Source organism: Haematobia irritans, chromosome 1 (genome assembly GCF_050003625.1).
Source record: "Haematobia irritans isolate KBUSLIRL chromosome 1, ASM5000362v1, whole genome shotgun sequence".
Lineage (NCBI taxonomy): Eukaryota > Metazoa > Arthropoda > Insecta > Diptera > Muscidae > Haematobia > Haematobia irritans.
The window spans coordinates 199,794,352-199,819,122 of NC_134397.1; the positions used below are offsets into that span (position 1 = coordinate 199,794,352).

General features: G+C 31.9%; 1 protein-coding gene across 1 annotated transcript; it reads right to left on the bottom strand.

The window, feature by feature from the left end:
• Positions 1 to 21,457, bottom strand: Osi5 (Osiris 5). Its single transcript, XM_075288398.1, has 2 exons — positions 20,809 to 21,457; positions 1 to 470 (listed from the first exon to the last, which is right to left on the bottom strand). Exons 1-2 carry the CDS (start codon positions 21,320 to 21,322, stop codon positions 91 to 93), a joined length of 894 nt encoding a protein of 297 aa, XP_075144513.1. The 5' UTR covers positions 21,323 to 21,457; the 3' UTR covers positions 1 to 90.
• Positions 21,458 to 24,771: the final 3,314 nt, after the last annotated feature.

Genomic DNA, 24,771 nt, shown 5'->3' on the forward strand with positions numbered 1-24,771 from the left:
GCCATTGAACATCCTTTTTATTTGCTTCCTTAAAACTATAAAATAAATATTTCGCAAAAATAGAATAATAAAAATGTAATCATATAACAATTAAAGCGATTTCAATTTGTCCAATTCGTCGTTTATTTTTCGCCATCCTTTGTATGCCAATGGGAGTTGGAGGGTTTCTTTGGATTTAAGTGAATCCGATGAAATGTATGAGTTTCTATTATTGCCACTGCTACGTCTTCGACGCCTTTTGTGATGATGACCATCTGCTGTCACATACTGAACACTATGGGTCGATTCATGTCCTTGACTGGCGAACGACTTCATGCCCACCATAGCGGTCATCATTAAAGCCATCATAGAAACGCCTAGAGCTTTCATGGCTAGAGCACCAAGTCCTCCAAGACCCATAACAGCCATCATTTTTGAAAACATCAATGCCATCATCATCATTGCGCCCCCTTTGTCCTTTTTGCGGCCCTCTATGGATTTTGTTATTATTACATAAAATAAAAAAAGAAAAAATGCATGTAATTGAATTTCTAGGAAAATTGTTTTTTTTTAGTTACAACTATAAAATAAATGAAAGACCATTTCCACCTTTTATTCATTATTGATTAATAGGAGGTAGAATGAAAGTTATAGAATTTCAGTATTTAAAAGAGAGATCTATTTTATAATCTACAGCAAAGAGAATAAAAATCGAAATATATATCTTTTGGTGTAAGTACAGCTTATTTATATCTGTTTGTATATGATCAACAATCCACTCTATAAATAGAATTGCTGCCTATACCCGTTGCCTGTGTGTTGTTTGGAGGGTTATAGTGGTACATGTGTGTTGATGAAAATAAGAACTTCCCAGCAAAAAAAGCGCCGGCAAAAAGTAGTGAAAATGTTCTTTTTGGATTCGAAAGTGGTGCAAAATTGGCACAGAAGCGATGAATTTAACTTGGGATTGTCATAGGACGGATGTCCACCATATCAACAGCCGTTGTACTGAATTTGTGTCACTTCTTAAGGTGGGGAGCCACCGTGGTGCAATGGTTAGCATGTCCGCCTTGCATACACAAAGTCGTGGGTTCGATTCCTGCTACGACCGAACACCAAAAAGTTTTTCAGCGGTGGATTATCCCACCTCAGTAATGCTGGTGACATTTCTGAGGGTTTCAAAGCTTCTCTAAGTGGTTTCACTGGAATGTGGAACGCCGTTCGGACTCGGCTATAAAAAGGAGGCCCCTTGTCATTGAGCTTAACATGCCACATAACCTAACCTAACCTAAGGTGTGGTCCGAATTCAATGTTTTCAATGGATGTGAATTATAAAATTGTGTCATATTTTGCCAAATAAATAATTTTTCTTTAATGATTTTTATTAATGCATTCTATGTTAACGCTTGTCCAAAACGTTTGACCTCAAATAATTTCAAAAATTTGCAATTTTTCTGGAATAGATTTAGAATTTTTTTTCGACATAATTTAAATAAATGGTACCATTTTATTAATTTTTACTCTCCTTTTATCCTTGTTAAAACAAAATAATTAAAATTTTTTTATTAAAAATACGAAAAAAGCGAGTTTTAAAAAAATGATCAAAACAACTTCCTGTGTAGTTAAAATAAAGACTATCTTTGGGAGGGCATTTTTGGAAGTGCTTTTGAAGTAGTGTCTTTGGAAGAACTTCCAATTTTTTTTTTTTGCTGGGTTCAACTGATACAAATACAAATAATTGGTGATGGAATTCCTGCGCGATAGTGTGATTGCTTTATATTTGGCTGGAAAATCACAATTGGCTATCGTTAGAGCTCTCCACCATTTAAATTTGAATAAATCTTTCGGTTTCATGTACTGCAGCTTGTTACCGTGATACTGTCAGTGTTGTCGCTGAATATATCGCGAGAACGGATGCAACTCATATTGAAAAATTAGCTGAAGCCATCGAAGTTCCACATAGTGCAAGATCTCATCGATGCAAAAAAGTTAAGCTGAGAGGAGTCGATAAGTTGCATGAACTCATGAGCCTTCGCACAGTGCTTCGAAAACGGCAAAACAATATATTTGATCCAATTTTTATTGTAATTTCTGTTTTTAATAGTCGATGACAACTAGCTCCGAATACAAAAATATATAAAATTTTGCAATAAATGAATAGAGACAATTACGTGGATGGAGTAAAGGAACGAATAGTGCTATATAGTCAAGTTAAATATTTTGTGTGGTTATTGGAGGCGGGAACCAAAATAATAAAAATAAAACAAAACAAAACAAATGAGCAAAGTAGAAAGTCGGGCGAGCCTCACTATATCATAACCTAAATCACCCCTACTGAATAAGAAAATATAAGTGTTTGTGGGGTATCATTGAAATAGGTTGGGGAGAAAACGTATTCCAAATTAAGTGGCACATGTTTATGGCAGTTCTATCTCAATCTGAACAGAAATGTCAGATCTTAGGAGCTATAATTGATTTTATATCTGCGGAGTTAGTACGTCAATATTAAGTCTAATATTAAAAAAAAAGAAATCGTTCAATTAGGGCTGTGGAGTCTGTGGAGTCGAGCCAATTTTGCTCGACTCCGTCTCTGGAGTCGACTCCAGGTAATATAACTAAATCTCATTTTAAAAGCACTAATTTGTAGTTCTATTGTGGAGGTACCGTAAATGGTACCGTATTTATTTATGTGTGCAAAAAAGATCTTAATTTCACATTTGATGCCAACTGAACACTATATTTGAAATTTAAGGCAATGTCGGTTCTATGTTTAATAAATAAAATAATGTTATATAAATACCCATCACAATATGAGCAGATACCAACAGTCTTCAGTATATGTATTTATAGACAAGTAAAGAAAGTTCAAAGTCGGACGGGGCTCACTGTATTATACCCTTCAACACATTGTGGACCAAAATTATTGATACTATCTGAACTCCTTTAAATTTGTTGCGAACTATATAAAGGTTTATATTCCCATATGCATGAATTTGAATCTGAACCGATTTAGACAAAATTGTATACACTTCTACAAAATCTATGAACTTAAAATTTATATCTAACGTTATGGGACGAAACGAAATTTTAGTAAAAACCAAATAAGGAAAGTCTGAAGTCGGGCGGGGCCGACTATAATATACTCTGCACAACTTTGTATTTAAATCTACATTTCAATAAAATCTCAAATCCTTCAAATTTGTTGAGTGCTTTATAAAGGGTGATTTGTTAAGAGCTTGATAACTTTAAAAAAAAAAAAACGCATAAAATTTGCAAAATCTCATCGGTTCTTTATTTGAAACGTTAGATTGGTCCATGACATTTACTTTTTGAAGATAATTTCATTTAAATGTTGACCGCGGCTGCGTCTTAGGTGGTCCATTCGGAAAGTCCAATTTTGGGCAACTTTAATAACCATGCCTAACTAGGTCCATATCGGTCTATAGTTATATAGAGCCCTCAGAAAAATCGATCCCCAATCACAAAAAATTGGTCCATATCAAGTTCATATTTGTATATAGCTCCCATATAGGCGACCCCCATATTTCAATTCTGGCTCCCTACGTACCGTGCAAAAGTCCATATCGATACGTAATTATTTGTAGACTTACCTATACATACCTTTTTTGTCTAATATATAATACCACGTATGGACTAACTCACAATTTAGAAAACGATTTAAGTAATTCGATTGTGGATGACAGTCTTTCGTAGAAGTTTCTACGCAATCCATGGTGGAGGGTACATAAGATTCGGCCTGGCCGAACTTACGGCCATATATACTTGTTTTTATTGGGGTTGGGTAACACAACCAAATGAAGTGAACGACGACAAATTCCATCGTCTGATACAACCAAATCCATATATAGTATTAGTTGGAGTTCCCATAATTCGATTGAGTCGACCGAATTTGTCGGGTGACACACCTGCCAACTGATAGTTGGTGCAACTGCCAAAAGGAGGTTGGCAATAAATTCGGTTATCACAACCAATCTGTATTCTCTGTATATAAATTCAAATAAAGGGTGATTTGTTAAGAGCTTGATAACTTTAAAAAAAAAAAAACGCATAAAATTTGCAAAATCTCATCGGTTCTTTATTTGAAACGTTAGATTGGTCCATGACATTTACTTTTTGAAGATAATTTCATTTAAATGTTGACCGCGGCTGCGTCTTAGGTGGTCCATTCGGAAAGTCCAATTTTGGGCAACTTTTTCGAGCATTTCGGCCGGAATAGCCCGAATTTCTTCGGAAATGTTGTTGTCAAAGCTGGAATAGTTGCTGGCTTATTTCTGTAGACTTTAGACTTGACGTAGCCCCACAAAAAATAGTCTAAAGGCGTCAAATCGCATGATCTTGGTGGCCAACTTACCGGTCCATTTCTTGAGATGAATTGTTCTCCGAAGTTTTCCCTCAAAATGGCCATAGAATCGCGAGCTGTGTGGCATGTAGCGCCATCTTGTTGAAACCACATGTCAACCAAGTTCAGTTCTTCCATTTTTGGCAACAAAAAGTTTGTTAGCATCGAACGATAGCGATCGCCATTCACCGTAACGTTGCGTCCAACAGCATCTTTGAAAAAATACGGTCCAATGATTCCACCAGCGTACAAACCACACCAAACAGTGCATTTTTCGGGATGCATGGGCAGTTCTTGAACGGCTTCTGGTTGCTCTTCACTCCAAATGCGGCAATTTTGCTTATTTACGTAGCCATTCAACCAGAAATGAGCCTCATCGCTGAACAAAATTTGTCGATAAAAAAGCGGATTTTCTGCCAACTTTTCTAGGGCCCATTCACTGAAAATTCGACGTTGTGGCAGATCGTTCGGCTTCAGTTCTTGCACGAGCTGTATTTTATACGGTTTTACACCAAGATCTTTGCGTAAAATCTTCCATGTGGTCGAATAACACAAACCCAATTGCTGCGAACGGCGACGAATCGACATTTCACGGTCTTCAGCAACACTCTCAGAAACAGACGCAATATTCTCTTCTGTACGCACTGTACGCATTCGTGTGGTTGGTTTAATGTCCAATAAAGTAAACTGAGTGCGAAACTTGGTCACAATCGCATTAATTGTTTGCTCACTTGGTCGATTATGTAGACAATAAATCGGACGTAAAGCGCGAAACACATTTCGAACCGAACACTGATTTTGGTAATAAAATTCAATGATTTGCAAGCGTTGCTCGTTAGTAAGTCTATTCATGATGAAATGTCAAAGCATACTGAGCATCTTTCTCTTTGACACCATGTCTGAAATCCCACGTGATCTGTCAAATACTAATGCATGAAAATCCTAACCTCAAAAGAATCACCCTTTATAAAGGTTTATGTTTCCATTAACCAATATTTAAAACTGACCCAATTTGGACAATATTTTGTCAGACTTCTACAAAATCTTGGACACAGTGTGGCGCAGAGTATAAATATGGAAAATATTTATAATATTAATAATATTTAGATAATTTTTCACAAATGCATTTATTATTCATCTGTCGATAAATAGAATTAGAGGCATAGGAAAATTTGAGTTTTACAAGTTTTCATTTTAGCAGTGACTATAATTGAGCATCAGTAAAAAATAAAATTTTGAGAAAATTTTTTCAAAATTTTATTCCTATAGAAAATTTTCACAATATTTTATTTCTATAGCAAATTTTCTCAAACATAAAATTTAAAAATTTTATTTTTATAGCAAATTTTCTCAAAATTTTATTTCTTACTGATGCTCACTTATAGTCACTGCTAAAACTAAAACTTGCAAAACTCAAATTTTCCTGTGGCTTTAATTCATATTTATCGACAGATGAGTCATAAATGCATTTTTGAAAAATTGCCTAAATATTATTAATATTATAAATATTTCCCATATTTATACCCTGCACCACACTGTGCCCAAGATTTTGTAGAAGTCTGACAAAATATTGTCCAAATTTATTTCTATAAAATTTTGACAAAATTTTTTTATAGAAATAAAATGTTGACTAAATTTTTTATTGAAATAAAATTTTGTCAAATTTTTCCATAGAAATAAAAATTTTACAAAAGTTTCTATATAAATAAAATTTTGACAAAATTTTCTATAGAAATAAAATTTTGACTAAATTTTTTATAGAAATAATATTTTGACTAAATTTTCTATAGAAATAAAATTTTGACAAAATTTTTTATAGAAATAAATTTTTGAAAGAATTATCTGTCAATATTCGACATATGTATATAAGTATATAGGTATATGGTCTTAAAATAAAATTAAAAAAAATAAATTCGATTGTTCGAAAAATTTAAATAAATTATTATGGTGGTGGGCATTAAAATGCATCGATTCAGCCCATCTGCTAGTCTAACATTCTATGAAATTTCCAATTACATTCCGTAATTGTAAGTTACTTTTAATTTACAGTCATATTGCTAAATTTGGCGACATCGGGTGATACATATATATGGGAGCTATATCTTAATCTGAACCGATTTCGATGACATTTCGTAGGTTTGTTTTATACTACTGAGGGTTACGTTATGCTAAATTTGAGTAAGGTCGGTTAATAAATAAGGCGTTTTGTTAGTTAGTTAGTTTTTTTTTTTTGATGTTCACACATTTACCTTGTCGGACATCTTGGTTGCATTGTTTGGACTGTTAACAAAAAATTATGTCTCTGAATTTCGTTTTTGTTAATTTTTAAAAAGTTTGTAAAACATGTAAAATGTTCACATTTTTTCCTTTTTGTCCATCAAGGCTCACCCCTAGATCAATATCTATACCCCTCAAAAAATAATCGCTTCTGTAACATATACCCCAAAAACATTTTGCTTTAAGCATATATATTTTCACAATTGGTCCAAACAAAATATTGTTTGTATTGTTCAAACATATTATGTTTCACCTTAGGCATACTCGTACACTGGTAGGAAACAATTTTAACGAAATTTTCCTTGTGTGTATATATTTTTAAGGCTCCAATTGGTTACTTCCATTCCTTTACTTGCAGCTTACTCTCTAGGTATCTCTTTCTAAACACATATATGTTTATAGGCTATTTCAAAATTAATATATGTTTGCATCTAAGTATATTATATTTACAAACATTTTATGTCCCAAACAACATATCTTCTAACATATTAACATATATGTCTTAAACATGTGATGCTAGTTTATGAACAGTTTATGCTTGCACTTAAAAATATTGTGTTTAAAAATTTGAGTTCCAAACATCTAATTTTTACACCCAAACATATGGAAAACAATCTTTTTTGTCCGTGTATGTTATCTCGACCCTCTATGTAATCAGAATCAGTTTGAACCCATTGTATGTGAGTTACGTGAAGGAGTTGTGCGATTGGAAACAAACTTCGGATTATTCTTAGTTTTGACCATCAATAAGGTCATACAAAGTTTCGCTTTTCTGCGACGCATTTTTCTATTTTTGCCCATTCGTTGTATGGAATCGAAGAACTGTGCATCGTAACTGTAGGTGGTCGCTCCCCGCTCATATTCATCGACTCATCGCTCAAAACAAACAAAAAAGTATTACGGTATTATACACTCAAAAAAAGCGAACCCTCTATTTAACTAAAGCCAATTTAATTTTATTTTAGTTCATGGAATTTTATGTTTGGAGAAAGTTTCCTTTACACAAATAAATTTTTGCGTTCGTTAGTTAAATGAACGATAAAACGGGAACAAATTTTACACAAATGAAGCATAAGCATAATTTACTAAATTCGTACTTCTTACAAAAAAAGTTAATTATTTCTTTAAATTTGTAAATTTTACTACAAATGCGACCATATTAAATTTCGTATGGCAATAAATCAATTCTTTCAATATTGAACTCCAATTATTTCCTACGAAATTTTCTTGACTAGGTGAGAAATAATCATTTTGTCTCACAAATTTTCTTGAATTAGTTGAAAAATATTTACTTATTTTTGTGATGTCGGCGTGATGTCAGCGTTTGTAATACTATTCAGTTAAGATTTTGTGATTCACAGTTTTTTCAGTGTATCCAGTATTTACATCCTCGTAAAATCGAGCCAGAAATAGTGGAGATATTAAAATTAGTGTTATAGAATTATATGTACTAGGTTGTTAATATCACTCAAAATCATTTAAAATGTATTCATTCAATTCAATTTTTCTATTTCAAACTTCCTTGCATTATTTATTCAAATATTTTGCAAATGTGCTGTATACGACTTACTTTGTCTACTCGTCTACCGAAATGCGGTTTCATATAAGTATCACGTTACAACTCAGGGAAATGCCAATTTTAATTCCCGGGTAAATGGGAGCAAAAATATTGTGAAATCCCGGGAAACCCCTATTCGGAAGACTCCCAGACATATGTCATAACAATCAATATGACAACTACACATTGACATTTACTCTCCTCTGGTTCGAGTGAAAGGCTCCCCATAATCCTTCTTAAGTTAATAGTTTTCTCGAGTATAATAAAATTTTGCAAATTATTCAATCCTGAGGCTAAACCAGCTTAATTCACTGACGCATATACATATGGGGGTTCTTAATGAACATTCCGAACACATATTTTAAATCTCTGAAAAGGATATGGTAATACCATTTTATGTTTACATGACCAACTTAAATCTTTTCAATTACACAGTTTGCATCTTTAATTAATTGGCTATAGATCCAGTTTGGCGTGATTTACACACCAATCCGATTAACTGATTGATAGTCAATGGGAAGTTGTAAATCAGTTGATGTGAGCCGTAAATGTCATTAAAGACAAGCCAATCAAATCTTTGAATAAGCCGGAGCATACTAATTGACAATAATCCCACTTGAATCAATGACTACTTCCACATCAATCTTTGGCCCATACCAAGTAGTGCAGTGGAAGGGTGATGTAGATGTCCATGTAATTGAATCAAATGATGTTCATTCGCTTGAAAAATGGCATTTGCCCATAGGTTTTTATTTATAACTAGTGTACACCGAAAAAAAAGTTTACTATTTTTTATGAAAAATGAACTAACCCATAGTAAGAATGACCATGATTTGGCGCCAAAGATTTTTTTCATCTAGATAAGTTCATGATTTTCTTATAAATTAGTTCATGTATTACATCGTATTTTAGTTCATTATTACTATGCTGTGGGAAGAATATGGTTAAATTCATTCAAAATATTCCTGCTATCCGGAAAAATTAACAATTTTTTGGGAAACATGTATTAAGAAATTGGTTTGAAATAAACTGTTTGTCGGTATAATTTTCAAAAAAGTAGAGAAACTGAGGAATCAAAAGTACAAAAAGCCTGTATACAACTAAGAAATTTTTCGTACAAAACAAGTCAATTTTCTATAACCACCAGTATTTTATTTCAAAGAATTATTATTATATTACACAAAACTATGGCTTATGATATACAATAAAGGAAATATTTTTATTAGTACGTTGGACGCATTTACTTGTCGGTAGTTAGTAATTGCTTCTTCAAAAGAGTAATATTCTATGTTATTAGGACTAAACTAATTAATTTAAATGTCCATGTTTTCTATCCATATGAAAGATATATGTGGCATAAGTTGCTATATTCAATTGAATTGTCCAATTTCATCGATTTTGGCTAACTTTTGTTGGGCGGATTTGGCTTAGAGGCATCTGAAGTTATACAAAATATAAGAAAAATATTATTAATTAATTAATTCTATCGTTCATATTGATCTTTAACTTACAGTTTTCAAGAGTATTTCCTAGAGCCAATAAGGATATCAGCTTAATTAGTATTAAACAGTAAGAATATTCAAAAAATTACCATTACGAGACCTGTCTACCTGCAAGTGAAAAAAATAATTTTTAATAAATTGAAATTTTGGTTTTATTAAAAACGGACAAAATACCGTTTACAGAAAAACTTACCACATTGAAAAATCCATCCAGTAGGTAGATTATTGGAATCATATCCATGGACAAATGGGACGTTATTGAAATTATTCTCAGAATATAATTGAAATAAAAAATATTATAAAATTAGACATAATTTCCACTTGTCAGTATGGCATTTAGTATTTAAGGTGGATATTAAGTTCGAGTTTAGCGGCTAAAATTGCAATTTCCATGATAAGTTTTCTTTAATAATCCATTATAAAAAATAATCTTTATAAAAAACTTGATTTGGGCTATTCTCCATCAAGTTATATTTAAATTTGTATCGAAGACGTATAATTTTATACTTTGCTTAGTGATTTATTTTTAATTTTAGCGGCTAAACTCGAACTTAGTACTCACCTGTAGGAATTGCTGTAACATAAAAAATATAGATTCAAAAAAATGGTTGCTTCTCAACCTGTGGTCCAGATGTAGAATAAATATAAATCATCCTATTACCACTCATGTTGTATATTTTTTATGTAAATCAATTTAAAATCCGCACTAATTTTAAACTAACATATTAACAGAAATATACAGTTCCTTAATCTGTTATTTGTTTTTTATCAATAAAAAGCGTTTTTGATTCCTCTAACATCACATCATTCACTTCTCAGTTTCTAAAATGTTTCGAAATAAATGTATTTTCATTAATAAACACCAATACCGCACGTACAATTTTGCAAAATTAAATCCACGTGTGCACTTCATAAATGCATCAACATAACTGAATGCAACAATAAAACTGAAAGACACAAATAGTCATAAGGGATACATACCTGCCGTAAAGAAAAACAACTCCACACACACACGTTCCCTTTCTGATCTTGCTATTGCAAAAAAACAACTCTCACCACAAAAGATACCAACAACACACAAGGAACATTCCATTGTCTCTAGAATCAAAACAACCAACAACAGCATAAATGACGCAATAACAAACACAAACAATCATACGAGATATACACAAAATGTCTCTAAAAACTCCCTCGCATGATGCACTCACATTTTCCAGTAGCACGTTTATTGATTAGTTGGAATTCTATCTATAAGTTAAGGTAAAATATATACCAAATCTATGAGGAATCTATAAAAATTATATACACCTGTCAAGGATTATATTAACTAATTTTTATTCTATTTTAACTAAAATTTTCAATGTGAGTAAAAACACTCCAACATATAATAAAAAGGGAAATAATCTGTAGGTAGTCATCGTACGAATCGGTAATGTCGTTAAGTTAATTTTTACTACAAAAATTTTTTCCATACAAAATTTTGTCTTAGTAAATTGTCCACATTTCGTAGTAAGATTTTTATATTGCCCATGTATTTTTATAATAGAATCAACGATGCATTAACTACTGTGTTGGAAATTTATTTAAGGAAAAATCCTTCCCATTTCGTAGTTAGTGAACTAAAAAACATTTACTGAATTTTTATAAGTTTTGCTTTAGCCAAGTTAATTTTCGTTGTGGTTACGAAAAATGAACTATATTACAGTAAATTTGTTGAACTATGTGGAAGTCAAAATGGTCCTTAAATTTACAAGACACTTTTTTTTCTGTGTAGTAAGATATTGGTTATGTGTTGAATTATAAAATGGTTTGCAGTTAAATACATACGAGTAACACGATAAAAGTTGGAATCGCAACAAAACATATTTAAAAAATGGAGATCAAATATAAAAAAAATTAAATAAAATGTGAAATGTAAAAGTATCTGAATACTTGAAATTACAGAAAACTTCTTATGGTTTTTTAATTCATATGCCTCTCAAATCATCCAAGATTTTTTTTTAACATTTAATATACAGTGTGGCTGATATGTATTTCAATCGTTTCAGATTGCTACAAATAACAAATTTGACAGTTCATCTCCTTATTTACAAGCTTTATAAAGCATTTTGCTCTATTGCATTCTGAAATAAAGATATTCATGATGGAATTCAAGCTCACACCATCGAGCTTGAATTGCTTTATATTTGGCTGGGAAATCTCAAGAGCCTATCGTTAGAGTTCTCCAGCATTTAAATGAGAATAAATAGTTTGTTTCTCGTTCCACTGCTCGTCACCGTGGCAGTATTGCATCGTATACAAAAATTGGACGAAACAAAATGGTAGCAGCACCGGAAATGATCCGAATACACCGAAAGAATTCTCTTCGTTAATTTTACGAAGAATTCTTCATTAACTATTCTTCCTGAATTCTTCATTAAAATAACGAAATTTTCATTCATTTTCGTAAATTTTACGAAGAACATTTTACGAATATACGAAACATTCTACATTAACTTTTCTTCGTAAAAAGTTCGTACTTTTAACGAAACTTTCTTCACATTTCATGAATTTTGTGAAGAAGTTTTTACGAATATTTTACGAAACATTCTGCGTTAAAATTTCTTCATAAAAAGTACGAAACATTTTCTTTGAAATAACGAAGAAGTTTCATTGAAGTTGTAAAATTTCCGTTCGCGGCATTAAATTGTCTTTTATAATGTGCTTGAGTGTATTCCTTTATTCTATTTTTGTATGCAAGTCTATGCTACTTCTCATTTGGGTGATAGCGCGCTATGAATAAAAGTGAAGCAATAAAACTAAAAATTATTCAAAAACTTAAGATGTAAAGTAGTGATGTCATTTTTCACACTTGCAACTACAACCAAATGCACTTTCGACTATAAATTTTTTTTCTAAAAGTTCGAACATTTTTCAGAAAAAAGTACGAAATTTTTTCATAAAAAGTACGAAAATTTTTCATAAAAAGTACGAAACATTTTCATAAAAAGAACGAAATTGTAAAAAGTACGAAGATTCATCATAAAAAGTACGAAGATTCTTCATAAAAAGTACGAATTTTTTTCTTACAAACTACGAAAATTTTGGAAGAACTTTTCTTCGTAAAAAGTACGAAATATTTCGTACTTTTAATGAAAAGTTTCTTTGGTTGTAAAACAAAGACAAATTTCGTACTTTTAAAGAAATTTTTCGTTCTGTTTACGAAGAAAATTCTTTCGGTGTAGTGAAGGCCATATTTTTAATCTATATGTGGTGTGGACATCGCGAGAAAGGATGCAACACATATTAAAAAGTGAGATTGGACTAAACCCATTGAAGTTCTAAAAACAATTAAGAGCTCACTGCACAGAAAAAAATATCACCAAAATATTACCAACTAAAAAGTTGATTGAAGTAGAAAATTTTTTTAATTAATAAATTAATTGATAAAATTAACGTTTTAATCGAGATAGAAGCATTAAATAAATTGACTCAATGATTGACAAATTTTAAATTTGTAATTAAAAAATTAATTGATATAATTACATTTTTAATCAAACTCGAAAGACTAAATCAGTTACAAACAAGTAAGGAAAGTCTAAAGTCGGACGGTGCCGACTATATTATACCCTGCACCACTTTGTAGATCTAAATTTTCGATACCATATCACATGCGTCAAATGTGTTGGGTGCTATATATAAAGGTTTGTCCCAAATACATACATTTAAATATCACTCGATCTGGAAGAATTTGATAGACTTCTACAAAATCTATAGACTCAAAATATAAGTCGGCTAATGCACTAGGGTGGAACACAATGTTAGTAAAAAAATATGGGAAACGTTTAAATCTGAAGCAATTTTAATTAAACTTCGAAAAAGTTTATTTATGATTTATCGCTCGATATATATGTATTAGAAGTTTAGGAAAATTAGTGTCTTTTTACAACTTTTCGACTAAGCAGTGGCGATTTTACAAGGAAAATGTTGGTATTTTGACCATTTTTGTCGGTATTTTGACCACGCATAGCAACAATGCTAATTCTACTCCCTGTGCAAAATTTCAACTAAATCGGAGTTAAAAATTGGCCTCTGTGGTCATATGAGTGTAAATCGGGCGAAAGCTATATATGGGAGATATATCTAAATCTGAACCGATTTCAACCAAATTTGGCACGCATTGCTACAATTCTAATTCTACTCCCTGTGCAAAATTTCAACTAAATCGGAGCAAAAAATTGGCCTATGTGGTCATATGAGTGTAAATTGGCCGAAACCTATATATTGGAGCTATATCTAAACCTGAACCGATTTCAACCAAATTTAGCACGCATAGCTACAATGCTGATTCTACTCCCCGTGCAAAATTTCAACTAAATCGGAGTTAAAATTTGGCCTCTGTGGTCATATGAGTGTAAATCGGGCGAATGCTATATACGGCAGCTATATCTAAATCTGAACCGATTTCAACCAAATTTGGCACGCATAGCAACAATGCTAAATCTACTCCCTGTGCAAAATTTCAACCAAATTGGGGTAAATCTCTGGCTTCTGGGACCGTATTAGTCCATATCGGGCGAAAGATATATATGGGAGCTATATCTAAATCTGAACCGATTTCAATAAAATTTAGCACACTTGACTATAGTACTAATTGTTCTTCGTGTGCAAAATTTTAAGCAAATTAGGTTAAAACTCTGGCTTCTGGGGCCATATAAGTCCATATCGGGCGAAATATATATATGGGAGCTATATCTAAATCTGAACCGATTTCTTCCAAAATCAATAGGGATCTATTCTGAGCCAAAACACATACTTGTGCCAAATTTGAAGATGATTGGACTAAAACTGCGACCTAGACTTTGATTACAAAAATGTGTTCACGGACAGACGGACATCGCTATATCGACTCAAGAGCCCACCTTGAGATTTTTTGCCAAAGACACCATGCGTCTATCTCGTCTCCTTCTGGGTGTTGCAAACATATGCCCTAACTTATAATACCCTGTTCCACAGTGTGGAACAGGGTATAAATATATTTCAAACAATCTAACATATATACTTTAGATATAAGGCTGAACCAAATCTGTGTAATTTTTATACCTTCCAACACTTTGTCATTCTGTTTGTAATACATCGAAACATTGGTACAATAATTAAAGTATAAAAAATATTCTGGGTTGTGGTGAAATTCTGAATCGATCTACAAACAAACAAAAAAATTCTGACTCAATCACGGAATTAATCGATCCAATTAATTTTTTAGGTGAAATGTCTTCAATTACGAAAATGATAGTGTATCAACATTAAAAAAAAATACTTGATTTAAACATTTAATAATTTTCATTATCAAATTTTAATTAATTTTTTAATTGATTCAATTAAAACTATATTAATGTTGATTGCAAAACTCCATTAATTTTAATTTAATTTAATTTTAACTGACTTAGTGTTTATAGTTTAATAAAAAAATTGACTGTTTGAAGTAAGTTTTTAGTTAAAAGTTTAAAAAACAAATCCATCACGTTTTTAATTGACTTAGTCCTCCAAGTTTGATTAAAAAGATAATTGTATCAATTAATTTTTTTGTTAAACATTTTAAAATTTTCATTCATTGTCTTAATTAACTTAACGTTTCTATCTTGATTAAAAATTTGATCGTATCAATTAATTTATTAATTGAACATTTTTTCAACTTCAATCAACTTTTTGATTGGAAATATTTTGGTGATATTTTTTCTTTTTAGCTATGTCCGTCCGTCTTTGGAAATTATGCTAACTTCCGAACGAAACAAGCTATCGACTTGAAACTTGGCACAAATAGTTGTTATTGATGCAGGTAGGATGACATTGTTAAAGCTATACCCAAATTTTGTTTGCGGATTCTCTTGGATAAGCAAATTTCATCCGATCCGGTTGAAATTTGGTACATGGTGTTGGTCGTATGGTCTCCAACATTAATGCTAAAATTGGTCCATATCGGTCAATAATTATATATAGCCTCCAAATAAATCTTCGGAGCCTGCTGGTGTAGCAAATTTCATCCGATTCGGTTGAAATTTTCTATGTTGTGTATGTATATGGCCACTAACAATCATGCAAAAATTTATTCATATCGGTCCATAATTATATATATAGCCCCCATATAGGCCGATCCCCAGATTTGAGCTCCAGAACCTCTTGGAGGAGCAAATTTCTTGGAGGCGGAAATTTCATGCGATTCGGCTGAAATTTGGTACGTTGTGTTAGTATAGGGTCGCTAACAACCATGCCAAAAGTGGTCCATATCGGTCCATACACCCTAAAAAAAACAAGTAGGGAAAGTCTAAATTCGGGCGGGACCGACTATATTATACTCTGCACCACTTTGTAGATCTAAATTTTCGATACCATATCACACCCGTCAAATGTGTTGGGTGCTATATATAAAGGTTTGTCCCATATACATAAATTTAAATATCACTCGATTTGGACAGAATTTACTAGACTTTTACAAAATCTATAGACTCAAAATTTAAGTTGGCTAATGCTCTAGGGTGGAACACAATTTTAGTAAAACAATATGGGAAACATTTAAATCTGAAGCAATTTTATGGAAATTTCACAAAAGTTTATTTATGATTTATCGCTCGATATATATTTATTAGAAGTTTAGGAAAATTAGAGTCATTTTTACAACTTTTCGATTGAGCAGTGGCGATTTAACAAGGAAAATGTTGGTATTTTGGCCATTTTTGTCGAAATCAGAAAAACATATATATGGGAGCTATATCTAAATCTGAACCGATTTCAATCAAATGTTGCACACTTTACTATACTACTAATTGTACTCCTAGTGCAAAATTTCAACCAAATTGGGCCAAAAATCTGGCTTCTGGGGCCATATAAGTCCATATCGGGCGAAAGATATATATGGGAGCTATATCTAAATCTAAACCGATTTCAATCAAATTTTGCACACTTGACTATACGACTAAGTGTTATGTTTGTACAAAATTTCAAGCAAATCGGTACAAAACTCTGGCTGCTGGGTCCATATTAGTGCATATCGGGCGAAAGATATATATGGGAGTTATATTTAAATCTGAACCGATTTCTTCCAAAATCAATAGGGTTCTATTCTGACCCAAATTAGGAACATATGCCAAATTTGAAGGCGATTGGACTTAAATTGCGACCTAGACTTTGATCACAAAAATGTGTTCACAGACAGGCGGACGGACGGACAGGCGGACATAGTTATATCGACTCAGGGACCCACCCTGAGCATTATTGCCAAAGACACCATGTGTCTATCTCGTCTTCTTCTGGTTGTTACAAACATATGCACTAACTTATAATACCCTGTGGAACAGGGTATATACCCCAAACATATACCCCAAACGTATTAAAATATATGTTCCAAACATGTTATGCTAGTTTATGAACATTATAAAATTGCACTTAAAAATATTGTGTTAAAAAATTTGAGTTCCAAACATATAATTTTTACAACCAAACATATGAAAAACTGTCTTTTTCGTCCGTGTAGCTATATATATATATATACCGTTCAAGAACTGAATTATATAGGGTTTTACTCTGCCCTTTTTGCCTAATATATACCCCGTATGGACTCATTTCCATTTAGAAGACGATTTTAAGGAGTTTTAAGATACCTTGCCATCGGCAAGTATTACCACACTCTTAGAAAAATATGTTTTTCATATGTTCCGATATAAACAAAGTGTGTTTCGGGCACAATTTTAAAACACAATATATTTAAGTGCAAACATGTAATGTTCCTAAACTAACACTAAATGTTTGGGACATCTATGTTAATATGTTAGAATATATTATGTTTGGGGCATAAATGTTTCATAAAAATCATATGTGTGAATGCAAACATATATAAATTTACAAATTTCGACTAAACATACATATTTTGTGATATTTTATCCAAAGCGAGTATAGAGAAAGAAATAGAGATGGAAACCGGGAGAGTTGACGAAAGATATCAACATAACACAGCGAAAGAATCAAAAGAGAACAATTTCTGTGAAACCGCTGGTATGTTGTTTCGGAAAACTGTTTTATGATAAGGCCACAAATTTGATATGCTAAGTCTAAATATTATTTAATTTGAATAAAGAGAATGGACATTCGGAACCAAGAGAATAGACATTTGAAAAAAAGCCTGTGTTTTCGCCTTGAGAGCAGCATTTTATGTATGTGTGGACATGTGTTTTGTTTATCATTTTGGCATTATGGGCACAATTTTTTTCTTGGTTCGTTAAAATAAATCAGGGGTCTTCAGAAAAATAACGAAAGGGCACTATACTCTTTTTATAGTTGGGACAGTAAAATGAAATAAGGAGGAAAAAGTGAAAAATTACACAGTAAAATGTATAAAAACAAAGTTTAGTTCCTCTTTATTAATAAGTAGTCCAAGAGGAGTTGACGGACACCTTCAAATATAAAAGCGGGCATTAAGTTCGAGTTTTGCAGCTAAAACAATTTAAAAAGTTTATTTTCTTTAAAATGAATTATTAAAGAAAAATAAAAGGCATTTTAGACCGATGGTGTTAAATACTAGTAAAAACTGTTCACGCCTAAATAAATTTATGTTTATATTATAAAATTATTTATGTATGTTTATACTCGACTCCACATTCTTCTTTTGTTAGTTTTTGAATTCCTTCCAAATTTTAAAGTTTTGTACCAAAAACAGTTTTTTGTTGCAAAATTTTTATTTTTGCAAAAAAAAAATATTTTATCCAAAAATCTGTCAATTTCGTTTATATCAAGCACTGTTACTCACTATAAATCTTTAATAACCCACGTTTCGAAGTTTCATTATAAAAATTTTATATAGTATAAATATAAATGTGTAAATTAAAAAAAAAAAAAGTGTTCGGTCGGAGCAGGGATTGAACCCACGACCCTTTGCATGCAAGGCAGACATGCTAACCACTGCTCCACGTGGCAAACAAATGTATGTTTCTGTTAAAAAATGTTATGTTTGCATGGGCTCGTGGGCGCTGCAAACTATGCTATATAAATGTAACTTATAACGATAATTATCTGCTGGTGACCATGACAGCTACGTAGCCCAGTGGATAGTGTGTTGGCTTACAAACTGTATGGTACTCGGTTCGATTCTCCGTGCAGGCGAAAGGTAAAATTTAAAAAAATTATAAAAGTGAATAATTTCTTCAACATTATTTGTATTACATAAAAAGGTGCCAAGAATTAAAATATTTCGTGGAAGTGAAAATAACGAGTATGTTAAGGAATGAGCACAATCGTCTTTGGGAAAAATTCTTCCAAGCATATAATATTTTTGGGCTCAAAATGCTTCCAAACATATAATATGTTCACATAAAACAAACATATTAATGTTTCGGCAGTATCCAATAATATATGTGCTTCCTGCAAAATATGTTTGGAACATAGGTTAAAGAAGCGATTTTTTTTTGAGGGTGCACAACCCAAGTAATTTGATTGTTGATGACCGTCTTTAGTAGAAGTTTCTACGCAATCCATGATGGAGGGTACATAAGATTCGGCCTGGCCGAACTTACGGCCGTATATAATTGTTCGTAGGTCATAAGTTTAAATGTATATCTTTTCTATTCAATAAAGTGTTATGTTCTTTTATGCTCGTGAACAAACAAAATGATCAGGTTTACTTGCCAAAGTGGACAGCACAAAACCGTACGCCTTCGATTAGATACTAGAACTCGAGTTCCGATGATAATGGTGTGCACCCATAGAAGGAATGTAATCACCCCAAAAATGTTTTAAGAGCAAAATTTTATTTTTGGAAGGTGAAAATTGAATAAGCCGCAACCATGTTATTTTCTCGAAAATTATGTATCTAATTTCGGCGAACGTATATGTTTTTGCCGAGAAAACAACATCTTTGCTAAAAAACGTTTACGTGTTCACCGTTCAAAAATAACATTTTGCCCTTGAAACACGTTTGGGGTGATCATTTTCCTAATCTGCGTGAGACCGTGGCCCAATATTATTTAAAAAATAAAGAAAGGAATTAGGTGTTTGGGGTTAAGGCCTCAAGATATATATGCTTAAGGTGAAACATAATATGTTTACACAGTATAAACATTTTTTTAAATAAATTCTGAAAATATATATGCTTCAAGCGGAATATGATACGTAGGCGATGTTTTTTGAAAGTTTGCTCCAAAATTATATATAGAGCCCATATAAATCGATCCTCAGATTTGACTTCTTGAATGTTAAGAAACAGGTTGACACTTGGTGTACTTCGTCAGTGTATACCTTCTAACTATCACACAAACTGGGTGCAGATCGGTTCATAATTATCTATAGAATCCTCAAAATAAGTCGATCATTAAACTCTAACTAACATATGGACTAATTTACAATTTAGAAGCCAATCTTAATAGATTTAAGATATTTTACCCTCGGCAAATAAGGTAAATCTTAGGTATAATTTTGTACGCAATTCATGGTGGGAGAGGCCGTGTATACATGGACGAAAAAGACGGGTTTTCATATGTTTGGAACTAAAATTTTTTGACACAATATTTTTAAGTGCAAGCATATAATGTTCATAAACTAGCATAACATGTTTGGGACATATATGTTAATATGTTAGAACATATTATGTTTGGGACATAAAATGTTTGTAAATATAATATTCTTAGATGCAAACATATATTAGTTTGGAAATAGCCTATTAACACATATGCGTTTAGAAAGAGAGAACTAGAGACTATGCTGCAAGTAAAATATTGGAAGTAACCAATTGGCGCCTTAAAAATATATCCACACAAAGAAAATTTCATTATAATTTTTTACTACCAGTGTATGCCCTAAGGTGAAACATAATATGTTTGAATAATACAAACAATATTTTGTTTGGACCAATCCTGAAAATATATATGCTTGAAGCAAAATGTGTTTGGGGTATATGCTACAGAAGCGATTTTTTTTAGGGTGTACTTGTTTTTTTTTCTGGGTTGTGCACTATGAAATTCTGCTACCTTTCAATTTGTGCCTCGTACATTTCTCACGATAATAAACTATAACTACAATTACACTTTGGCATGGCCACAATGTTGAAGGTGATGGTTGTTAACCAGCTGGTGCTGGCAGGCGGTGAGATAAAATACAAATAATCTTACCGTTTACATTCAAGTGGTTGTTCATTTGCATGCCACTCTGATCCAGATCACGTGCCAAATCGTGACGTTCACTCTCATCCGTCATTAAATCCGAAAATTTTATATTCAATTCATGAGTTCGTAAATAGCGGGAAAATCGCCCCAGGAAGGAGTCATCATCCATATCAATATTATCGCCAGACTCATTGGTTGTGTTCAACATTCCATTGCCACTGGTAGCAGTACTATTCAGTGAATTCGGTTGGTTTTGCTGCTGCTGCTGCTGCTGTTGAGGTTGCGATTTAGATGGAACCAATTCCAGACCACGTACAATAACTACCGGCTTATTTGTTTTGCTTAGATTATTAAAGGCATTACGAATTGCACGGGAGCCGCGACATAACACTGACACTTCCAATGAATTGCTTAGACATTCATCACTAGAATTTGCAATATCCTCTGGCAGGGAGGCTTTGCATATTAGAATCCACAGATTTGTTACGATGAAAAATCGAAATGTGAAATTTTTCAACATTTTCTCTTGTTCTCTCTGTAGACTTTAATCCGAAAATGAAGAGGTCCCTTGACTTGTCAATCAACGACGAATTGATTCAATTTCTTCCACTTGGCTGGATGCCAGCTAATGATGATGACGATGTTGATGATAAACGCTATTGTATTCCAATTGTCAACTAATCTATTAAATGGAAGACAAATTCAATTTATACCATTTTTGTGGAACAATTGTGGCATGTGGCAGCAGTGACCATCACCGAACCACAACCACCCATTCACTTGACCACATCTATATTTTTTTGGAATAGTAAAAAAAAAAAAAATATATTGTTACAATTTCTTTTGGACGTTAGATATACTCTATATTTGGCATTTTAGTTTTTTCCGTAGTTGTGCTGAAAGGACAAGTATAAACAGCCGTAAGTTCGAATCTTAAATAGCAACATATTATAAATTCTTTTGAAAAAATCTCGTCCCAACGGATTACAAGATTACATAGAACGTAAATTTAATTAAAAAAATCGTTAGAAGTTATGTCTTGCAAGTTAATTTGAATGAAGAAATTTTAAGAACTAAAAAAAAAAAATTATAATTTAAATTTAACAATTTGAAAACTTTTTCGGTGGTTATTGAACCTGGGTCTGTTGGAACCATAACTGAACGCCTTAGCACACTCAGCCACAAACGCCATTAAAGACGATGCATCGAAATATCAATTCAAAATATCACCAAAATATTTACAATTAAAAAGTTGATTGAATCTGAAAACATTTTTAAGTAAAACATGTAGGGAAAGTCTAAAGTCGGGCGGGGCCGACTATATTATACCCTACACAACTTTGTAGATCTAATTTTTCGATACTATATAACATCTGTCCGTGTGTTGGGGGCTATATATAAAGGTTTGTCGCAAATACATACATTTAAATATCACTCGATCTGGGCAGAATTTGATAGACTTCTACAAAATCTATAGACTCAAAATTTAAGTCGGCTAATGCACTAGGGTGGAACACAATGTTAGTAAAAAAATATGAGAAACATTTAAATCTTAAGCAATTTTAAGGAAACTTCGCAAAAGTTTATTTATGACTTATAGCTGCACGCTCACAAAAAATCGCTTCTGTAACATATACTCCCAAACATATTTTGCTTCAAGCATATATATTTTTGGGTATTGCCCAAACATTTATATGTTTGATCTCTTCCAATATATATAATATGTTTGAAAGCATATTGGTCTAAACAATATATGTTTGGGTAGTCTAAGTTCCAAACATTTTTCACATATTCCAAATTCAATAATGTTGTCTTCCAAAAACAATATGTTATTATGTGAACATATAATATGTTTGGAAGCATTTTGCACCCAAAAATATTATATGCTTAAAAAAAAATCTCCCAAACAATATTGTGCTCAAAATTTTATTTATTTATTTATATATTTACAATCATAATGAATTATGAAAAAACAGGTAATATAGGTGCTAACAACATAGGTTTTCGACCTGAATGCTCAAAATTTTGTTTCTGCCCAATTGTATATTCCCCCACATCTTTCTCACTTCCACGAGATTTTTTAGTTCTTAGCACCTTTTTCTGTAATACAAACATTGTAGAAGAAATTATTCAATTGTATGATTTTTTATTTTAATTTTACCTTTTGCCGGACGGGGATTCGAACAGCGGACCACACAGTTTGTAAGGATCAAAGAAGTAGCTGATCAATTGCCCAAGGAAAAATAAAATGTTAATTTTGTAATAACAAGCAACAACCACCAACTTAATTCAATATCGCTCCCTGTTAAATAGCGCTCCAAGCTACTAAACACATATATGTTTATAGGCTATTTCTAAATTAATATATGTTTGCATCCAAGCATATTATATTTACAAACATTTTATGTCCCAAACATAATATGTTCTAACATATTAACATACACTGAAAAAACAGTGAACCCACCAGGAAAGATAACTTTCGATTAATTTTAGAAAATTTGGAACTTTTTTAGAAAATTTTAACTAAACGGTATTACAAGCGCTGGCATCACTCCGATATGGCAAAAATAAGTAAATATTTTTCGACAAATTCAAGAAAATTTATTAGACATAACTAAATTTTTTCAGTAGTTGAAGAAAATTTTGTAGTTTTAAGAGAAATCTTGGAGTTCAAAATTGCAAGAATGTCTTTAGTGACATACGAAGTTCATGATGGACACATTTTTGGTAAAATTTACAAATTTAAAGAAATAATGAACTATTTTGTAAGAAATACGAAATTAGGAAATCTTTATGCTTTATTTGGGTATAACTTTTTCCCGTTTTTTAGTTCATTTAACTAACATACGCAAAAAATTATTTGACTAAAATAAACTTTTTCCAAACATAATGATTCTATGAACTAATATAAAGTTAATATGGCTTTAGTGAAATAGAGAGTTCACTTTTTTTTGAGTGTATATGTCCCAAAAATGTTATGCTAGTTTATGAACATTATATGCTTGCACTCAAAAATATTGTGTTTAAAAATTTGTGTTCCAAACATATAATGTTTATAGCCAAACATATGAAAAACAGTCTTTTTCATCCGTGTGGATATATAACATATGTATTAGAAGTTTATGAAAATTATAGTCATTTTTACAACTTTGGCGATTTTACAAGGAAAATGTTGGTATTTTGACCATCTTTGTCGAAATCAGAAAAACATATATATGGGAGCTATATCTAAATCTGAACCGATTTCAACCAAATTTGGCACGCATAGCTACAATGATAATTCTACTCCCTGTGCAAAATTTCAACTAAATCGGAGTTAAAAATTGGCCTCTGTGGTCATATGAGTTTAAATCGGGCGAACGATATATATGGGAGCTATATCTAAATCTGAACCAATCTCAACCAAATTTGGCATGCATAGCTACAATGATAAATCTACTCCCTGTGCAAAATTTCAACTAAAACGGAGCAAAAAAATTGGCCTCTGTGGCCTCTGTGTTTTACACAAATTAAGCATAAAGATTTACTATTAAATTCGTATTTCTCACAACATTATTTCTTTAAATTTGCAAATTTTACCACAAATGCACCCATTATGAACTTCGTATACCATCAAAGACATTCTTACAATTTTGAACTCCAATTTTTTCCTTCAAACAACAAAATTTTCTTTAACAAGTGAAAAAAATTAATAACGTCTAACAAATTTTTTTGAATTTATCGAAAAATATTTACTTATATTTGCGATATTGGCGTGATGTCAACGTTTGTAATACTGTTTAGTTAAAATTTTCTAAAAATAATCGAAGTTTTCTAAAATTATTCAAAATTTTTCTTCCTAGTGGGTTCACTGTTTTTTCAGTGTATAAGGACAAAAAGACTTCAGTGAAAAGTTCATCGACTTTTGAACAAGGAAAAAACTTTATATCATAGAAATGTGGTTTCTATGCCAAGCAAAATTCGCATTCG